General features: G+C 30.0%; 1 protein-coding gene across 3 annotated transcripts; it reads left to right on the top strand.

Moving 5' to 3' along the window:
• Window positions 1-555: 555 nt before the first annotated feature.
• Window positions 556-6,048, top strand: LOC108455874 (transcription factor BIM2-like). Of its 3 annotated transcripts, none has more exons than XM_053031326.1 (8): window positions 556-860; window positions 948-1,053; window positions 1,549-1,618; window positions 1,745-1,840; window positions 2,265-2,683; window positions 3,087-3,216; window positions 3,400-3,511; window positions 5,910-6,048. In XM_053031326.1, exons 1-7 carry the CDS (start codon window positions 806-808, stop codon window positions 3,508-3,510), a joined length of 987 nt encoding a protein of 328 aa, XP_052887286.1. In that variant the 5' UTR covers window positions 556-805; the 3' UTR covers window position 3,511; window positions 5,910-6,048. The 3 variants fall into 3 exon arrangements, with proteins under 3 accessions (XP_052887286.1, XP_052887285.1, XP_017609969.1); XM_053031325.1 differs by lacking the exon at window positions 5,910-6,048 and adding an exon at window positions 3,870-4,072; XM_017754480.2 differs by lacking the exon at window positions 5,910-6,048 and having other exon boundaries at window positions 3,400-3,811.
• Window positions 6,049-8,570: the final 2,522 nt, after the last annotated feature.

Here is an 8,570-nt window from a genome sequence, read left to right as displayed (position 1 = left end):
AAATGTAAAAATGACATGGAATTTCAATAACTTCTAGTTTAATTAATTAATTAATTATAGTTTTAAATTTAACATAATGAATTGATTTTATTTTTATTTTTAAAGCTCTTGTTTTCTTCTTCAATATCAATTAGTTAAGCTTAGTGAAAATTTTAACACGAATTTCCTTTGATATTGAAGGCATTGTAAATACCAAATCATGCTTTAAGCATACAGTCTCTCTTAAATCATTTATGCCATTGACAATCAAAGTAATCACAACTCCAATAAAAAATAAAATTTGAACATATTATTTAATGAAATAGTGAAAACTTTTAAAACTTCAAATAAATATAGCTATTTTTGTTATTATATTCTATATCATTTGCCACATTTCTAACATACATTACCTATCTATTCCTTCATAAAAGAAAAAAACACACTAATAATACTAGTGTTTAAGTAATTTGTATAATATTTAATTTGTTAATTATTTTTGAAGTAATTAATTTGTTTAAAATTTTTGAATTGAAATTTGTTTAAAATTAAATATAATAGAAATGGAACCAATAATTTTAAATAAAAATATATCAAATAAGCGAGCAATTAATCCCAAAATTTAGAAATATTCTCATTTTCCTTCTCTTTCTTAGGGCAAAAGTTCTCCGTCTCTGCAAAAACTGACCCGCCAGACTCGTTCGAACTACCCTTTCGGAGCTCCATTTCCTGCCATCTGCCCCGGCTTCCTTTTTTCCTTTCCGATAATTTTTATAGAGGTTTTTCATAAAAAAGAAAAAGAAAACAAAAAACAAAGAAAGGAACAGAAATGGTGAAATCTGTGGCATCGGCGCAGCTTCATCAAGAAGAGGAAGACGATGATGGTTGCGAAGATAAACGTGTTTTCTTTTTATAAGAATTGGAGTAATTATTGTTATTTTTGTTTTAATTAAAAATGTTCTTCTTTATAGGGGAAACAGTGAAAGTAGAAGCGAACGGAAGTGAACAAAAGGCGAACAGTAATCGGTCTAAGCATTCTGAGACTGAGCAGCGTAGAAGAAGCAAGATTAATGAAAGGTATAAACATTAATGTCTTCTATTTTTTAAAAAAAAAACCTAAAAAACCTAAAAATTCTTATTTATTTCTTTTTCATTGAGGTTTTATTTCGTTATACAAGTATAAATTGAACTTCCAGAATTGACAATGTTCAGATGTAGTACTTATGAATCCGAGAAATTTTTACAAGTATTTAAATAAGAGGGCTTTGATTGTAATAATATTGTTATTGGCACGAAATATCAAACAATTGTGTTGAGTGGTATTGTCTCATATGGCTTGCGCATATGCCACTGGTTTATGTTAGATTGCTTTAACATATATGAAGCGTTTTAATGATTGTATTTTAACTAAAGATTGCACAACTAACCATTTCTTCAGAGGCAGCTTTGTCTATTTGAAAATGGATTCCTAAAGCTTCTTTGAATTCAATTTTGATGATATATCTTGGTAATAATCAGTTTGGATTCTTTGAATATATTTGAAACATTAGTTGATTATTTTTATGTTGTCAGGTTCCAGACTCTGAGAGATATTATACCTCAAAATGATCAAAAGAGGGACAAAGCTTCTTTTCTATTAGAGGTCACCACTCAATGATGTTTTTTCTTTAATATGCTATAGGCGTACATTAGATATGTATATACATGCATAAAAGTAACAACTTTCAATTCCTCCATGGATCTTGAATATGACCTACTTTATGTGTAGGTCATAGAGTACATTCAGTTTTTACAGGAAAAGTTGCAAATATATGAGGGTTCGTATCAAGGGTGGAGCCAGGAGGCAACAAAACTGATTCCATGGGTAATCTTATGCTTCATATTTGGGCCCTTGTATGCTCGTCCCAATGTAGTTTTTTTGTGGGAACATTTTCTGCTTTTACTGTGATATGTCATTGTTTGACATTAATGTTTGTGAGGCTTCGTTATTGAAGATTTAAAATGCTAAAGCATGATTGTTGAAGTTCATGTTATTGAATATTTTTGGAGATAATTATTTCCAAGCATAATCAAATTGTTGTTTTCAGTGGAAAACAGATGAACGCACCCCTATGTTTTGGGCAATAGAAAATATGTGGCGATTGGGTGGATGACATTTTTCTTTGCTTTTAACTTTTTTATGTTCATGAGTTACAACTGGAGCCTTCTATAAATAATAATGTTTTTCACATTACTTTCTACTGTTCAAGAAGAAGTCGATTCATCTTTGTTTCTCATTTTTTTAACAGAGAAATCATCGTGGGCTTGCAGAGAGTTTTATTGACCATTCTCAAATTATGAATAATGGATCTAATTGTGAGAATGATGGTGTCATTCCGTCAATGGTTGCAAATGCACAGAACTCAATTGAGTCTGACTTGGGTGATGCTGCAGTTTTTAAAACACCGGATCATCCCCCTGTGCCTGCTACTTCCACAGTTAGCATGCAGACTCAATCGAATACAATTGCTACTCATGGAAGAGGTAGCATTACTTTTCATGAGTCTGCTTCTGATTCTGAGAACATGGTACATCAACCCCAATTTCAGTCATGGCAAAGCAGAGACTGTCTGTCTGAGAGTGCTGTTGCAAACAATTCAGCAATTGCACGGGAGGACTTGACTATCAGAGATGAATCAGTAGACCCGTCAAGTGCTTACTCTCAAGGGTGAGCAACTTCTATGTATTTCTTTTCTTTTATTGCTCTTGTTGTCAGAATTTCTCATTCTTAACAATGTGAATTGCTTTTCTTTCTATTCTAAATTCATTACATATGCAATTGAAGATTGGCATCTCATCTGACCATTATAGCTATTGATGAATATGCAGGATGGCAAATCATATAGAATGCAGGGTTTCCTTAGGATACCTTCTGTTCATGTAAATTATGATGACTAATCTTTGTTTATTGTCTTCAGAAATCTTTATCAATAAAGTTGACTTGTAATTCCTTGGATTTTTCTGACATGATATACAATGTGTTATCTGTTTAATGATGGCATTTATGACATGCCCTTGGAAGTTAGGTTTTTATGCATGCTATTAAAGTGATCGGTTATTGTTTTCAACAGGATACGGAATTCTTTGACCCAGGTGCTACAGTCTTCAGGAGTGGATATATCACAGGCGAGCATCTCTGTGAAAATTGATGTTGGTAAACGAGTAGCTGCTGGAATGACTTCTATGCCATCCAGTTCTAAGGTTTAGTTATAATCCTTTTCAGTTCTTACGAAGCATTTGGTCGGATTAAGTATTAACTAAGTTGTTTTTCTATTTCTGTCTTCAGTTATTCCCCTCCCATTTTAGCAAAGGCTTAGACATGAGTCATAAAACTATTTGCTTCATTGATCTAACCTGTCTTTTTCTTTTCCACCTGTCATCTAGGAGAAAGATATCCAATATACAAGCAATCAAGAGATGGCACAAACTGGAGTTTGCAGCTACACAGAGGAGTCTGATCAGGCGTATAAGAGGCACAGAACTGGAAAAAGCTAGTGTATGATTCTTGGTCTATTTTTCTTTCAAATTTTCTTCATTCTGTTCCTTTTTCGTTCGATTAGGGTGCTCATTTTTGCAATGCCATGGTCCTTATATTTTTAAGTCTTAAGAGCAAATGTAAATGTTTAAGCAGCTTGGTTTGCTTGGTTGCATTGATTCGCCTAGGGTTATAATTGTTATATATTTTACTTGCACTTGTTCGAGACATAGGCTTCCATGCATATATGAGAAGCTGCTTTGTTACTGTTACTATTATTCTATCATAGTATCTCCCATCCCATGTTAAAGATTTTGACAACATTTTTTCTTTTCTTTTTCCAACTGAATGTTTTTTTTTTTTTTTTGGGTTACGGTAGTGTTTTTGCCAGGGTTTGAACCCTAGACCTTAAGTGCCAACACACAGCTTCAAATACTTGCTTTGTTGGTTTTCCTGAATGACATTTGTTTGCTCATTACCAAGTGTCTGGTCACTAGTTTTTCCGGGTTGATTTTATGATTTCCATTTGATAATTTCAAGAATCTTGATTTGGTATGTTGGATCTACTATAATATCCATTTCTCTTAAAATATTAATGTTTGATGTGTTTCACTTGTACTTGGGTACATGATTATAAGATATAATCCTAAAAATATTGGAAAAAACTTGGAATGAAACGTACATATCACTCTCGGTTTTGGATTGTAAAAGTGAACAATGTCTTTAAAATCATCCTGCTGCTTTGTTTCGAGTTGAGTAAATATTGTTTGCTTCAGCCCGCAAATAGATTCCTACAGATTGGATCCAAAATTGAATGAACTGATCTAATTTCAGGAACCGACCGAATAATAGAATCTATCTCAGAGTTGGTGCTACAAACTAATTATCAACTCTCATCATGTACCCACAAAAACAAAACTAATTAGGTTGGGAGAAGAGTTATCAAATTTATGAAAAAAAACTAATAAGTTTGTTGGGTTATATAGATAATTTACAAGGAAACTTCTAGAAAATCATATTTCTACCTTTTTCAAGTTCTCATGCAATTTTTTTAATAGGAATAAAAGCCGCCTTTGGCAAGTTATTCTATTAAAATTTACTTCTTTTAACAGAAAATAACATTACTCTAAAAAAATCTAAGTTTGATGTCTAGTATTGAAAATAACATATTACAAATAAGCAAAAATAAATTACAAGGGTATAATATTGGCCAGAATTTATGATCTTTTTAGGTGTACGGTGTTCATAAGATTGGCATGGTCAGAGGTGTAACTGTAAAACTTGAGATATTATTGAGGTTTATGGTGAGTCACAGGCTGTGATACGAGATTTTTTTTTTTTAATTTCTACCAAAATGTTTCTTTTGTCTTACAAATCAATCTGACTGCATAGAAGTTTACCAGGTTTGGAAGATCAGTCAACTTGTGATGTATTGTTAAATATGATCTAGATATTTTTAAATTGAGATATCTTAATATTAATCGAATAACTATTTCTTAGTTTTTAAACGCATTTTCAATCACCTTATTTTGCATTTTAGACCTCAAGATATGATTGTTTTGGAAAAAATTACATTGAGCAAAATTTTTATGACGGGATTAAAATGTGAATTACGACTTTTGCTTCTTTTTTTTTTTAACTTTTAAATGATATTAGGTTAAATTGTAAGGCTTAATTTGAATTTTGTATATAAATAAGGTATTTAGTTATTTTGAATTTTAAGAGATTTTTTTTTTAAAGTCATTAGAAGTTTTATGTGTCTTGCTCAAAGGCGGGATTCATCAAGAATTCTTTTTAGCAACTAACTTTTTAGGGTTTTTATTCAATTAGGAGTAATTTTTCATTAATTTAGTTTGTTTATTTAAGTAAAGGCGGGTCGGCTTCTTATATGTAACCTTGATTTTATTTTTCATTCAATAAAACACTCTTAAAGTTTCTTTGTTTGCGAGATTTGTTTCTTGTTATTTTTTAGAAGATTTTTCAAATCAATATTGTTGAAGATGTTTTATGTGAGTTATTCAATTTTTTAAGAACGTCTTAGTGGATTGATTAGAACTATTAATGAAATTTATTAAAAAAAAATTTCTTTTAAGGGATTCAATTGTACAACCTATTCCCTATTCGACAATTCCATTTGTTCTTTCACTCCATTATTCATCTAAACTCAATTTCTTTGTTGCTAATTAATCCCTGAGTGTATTCTAACTTGTTGATTCTAATTTCAAATTTCAAGAATCAATTTTAGGCGAATCCGGTATCCTTCTTAGAGTCCAAGAAACCCAATTCGACTCTTACTCATTCTTCTGCAAGTTGATTGAAGCTTTTATTCCCTAGTCAGCGCATCTTAATTGTTTTCTTTCTTTCTTTTTCTCTTTGTTCAAGTTAATTATCATATTGGTTTACTTCTTCGAATTTGTAGGTTGTTTAAGGAGTCAATTCTCGAAATCCTACTTCAAGTACGAATTCGGTTTGATTGTTTCCTATTCTTATTTCGATTTCAACTTGATTCATTTAATCCTAACAATTCCTTATCTCAGATTTGGGAGTTCATTGGAGTAATGCCCCTTACTCATCTGATAATCAATACGAATGGGGAGATGTTATAACATTTATTTAAATAAAAATTTTCTTTTATAAAATATTCATTCCGCAACATATTAATGTTGTTTAAATCAAACTTGCATGGTTTATAAAGATTCAATAATAATTATGTTTAAATTAAACTTGCATGGTTTATGAAGATTCAATAATAATTACAAATCATTTTTATCAATATATATATATATATATATATAAACATATCCAAATCATAAAACAAAGCGTTCAAAGTTTTTTAATTTAAATCTAAGGTTTTTTGTCTCGTTAAAGTTTTACATTTCTTTTCTAAAACTAAACCGTTGTAATATTTATAGCAATACCTTTTTATACCGAATTTGTATTTGTGTTATTAAATAGATAAATTTATTCAATTATTAACTTTCAGCCACCCAATCTATTTGTGTTATTAATAGAGTGCGGGCTCTATTTGCAAATCGATGAACATAATGACAACTTTAATTGATAGAATATAAAAAACTTTCTCTATGGTCTAGAAACAAAATCAAGTTCTCACGAAAATAGATTTTATTTGGTCTACAATAAATTTCATATTTTCTACATTTAATATGGTGTAATTTGATCTAGCCATAGTCTCTATTTACAGAGATTTTAACAAGTCTCATTTAAATTAGGTGTGACTGAATAATAATATTTTAATAGAAAAAAATACTCCCATTAAGTGTACACTAAGGCGGGCGGCCACTTCTTTTGGTATACCTAGGGTACTTGTACATTACATATAATTGGGCTTCGTTTGGCCGTTCAAGTATTGTGTATAATTATCTGTTATCTAGTATTTAAGTCAATTCATATAATTTATTAAAGTCAATAAAAGAATTTCTATACCAAAAATATTATTTAATTAAATAAATAAACTTAATTAAATTATTTTTCAACCCAATTATAATCTTATTAAAATTATAATGACTTTACCATATTAGAATTCATGAGTAAATAAATTTAATTACTTTATTTTATGAAACTGTGATGACTAAATTTAATTTTCACTTCAAACTTATATTTTTAATTCAAATTTAATTAAATAATAATTTGATGAAATTAATTTAATCTCTAAGTCATCTCTTGTTTATGGCGAGAAAACACATTCCTTATGGATAGTGATAATGTGATCTATTACTCTAATTTGTTGCTTTTGAGCAGTGCCTAAACCAGTGCTTGGACCAGTGGCAACCAGTAGTCATGCTATTTGCTCAAAAAGCTTGCCATGTTTAAGTTGGCAAATTGGTAACAAAAATCATTGAGAGAATCTTATTATTGTTGGAGTCTCCGCAAAAATACTAATCGCATGATGATTGTAGTAACATATTTTTACCTAGTTTATTAATAAAGATATTGCCACTATTATTTTCAGTACTTATTTCTGTGTAAATAAATTATATAATGATAATGTCCAAAGAATGATATGATCATTTTTAAATATCCTTATTTAAGTGTTATTGTGGGCTTGGACAATAATAATACATTGAGACTAATATGTGCTTGATTGATAACAAGTGTTGTTATGGATATGTGATATCAAATCAACACATAAGTATATGTCAGTGAAAAATATACTGGACTGACCTGCCATGAGAATGTTTCTTGGATTAATATGTAATAGTCATAACATTTCTTATAGTGATAATTGTATGTATGATCCTTAGACTTGAGATCATCATTGTTCTAAAATCGCGAGTCGTATGCTTTGACACAGTCAAACATCTTCTGTAAATGGTTGTACTATAAAGACTGATAGTGGGTGTGCCACAGTTTATGTAGTGGGATGTGAGTGATTAAGATAGGATTTTTCCCTCCTACATAATGTGAACAATCTCTCAAGCCTCTTGATCGAGTGAGAATAGAAATGAATAGTCATGCTCAAATGAGTCTATAGGAGATATCACACTTATTTGTTTATCTTAATCTACACATAAAATCAAGAAACAAGAGATTGCGCTATACAAGTGTGACTATTCCATGACCTGTGCTGAAGCTAGATATCAAGGATAAAAGGATATACTGATAATATTGTTACAAAAAAGGTTATGTCAAACCATGCTTTCCCTTAACTTGGGTAGCAATGATGCATTTTTAGATGTCACTCATTGCTTTTATTATAGAGGTGCTTTAATACTAATGCCAACATTACAAGAATCTACAAGGTCACACTATATGGTTGGAATGATCAAAATCGAAAAATGTTGGGATTATATTTACAATGGTAGACAAGTCAAATTAATTGTATAAATTTTCTTATAATTAATTTAATTTGACATGAATAAAATAAGACACACAATGTGTAAAGGATCCAATTAAAATAATGTAAAAATGTGTTTTACATATTTTACTAGGTATAATCTAATTTATTGAAACTATTAAGTAGAGTACTTAAAAATTGGTCAATAAGATTATAAAGGATTTCATATTAAAACAAGTATTCTACTTTATGCAAAGTAGAAATTATGTGTAACACCCCATACTC

The sequence above is a fragment of the Gossypium arboreum genome, chromosome 7 (genome assembly GCF_025698485.1).
Source record: "Gossypium arboreum isolate Shixiya-1 chromosome 7, ASM2569848v2, whole genome shotgun sequence".
Classification (NCBI taxonomy): Eukaryota; Viridiplantae; Streptophyta; class Magnoliopsida; order Malvales; family Malvaceae; genus Gossypium; species Gossypium arboreum.
Note: the sequence above shows the minus strand (reverse complement) of the source record. Positions and strands in the feature narration are given on the sequence as shown.

What these genes read in the sequence shown, in the direction of transcription:
- LOC108455874 (XM_053031326.1), top strand. Translation starts at nt 806, where the DNA reads ATGGTGAAATCTGTGGCATCGGCGCAGCTTCATCAAGAAGAGGAAGAC. An exon ending in TCAAGTGCTTACTCTCAAGG is followed by an intron (nt 2,684 to 3,086) that starts GTGAGCAACTTC and finishes TGTTTTCAACAG; the next exon opens with GATACGGAATTCTTTGACCC. An exon ending in CTATGCCATCCAGTTCTAAG is followed by an intron (nt 3,217 to 3,399) that starts GTTTAGTTATAA and finishes CCTGTCATCTAG; the next exon opens with GAGAAAGATATCCAATATAC.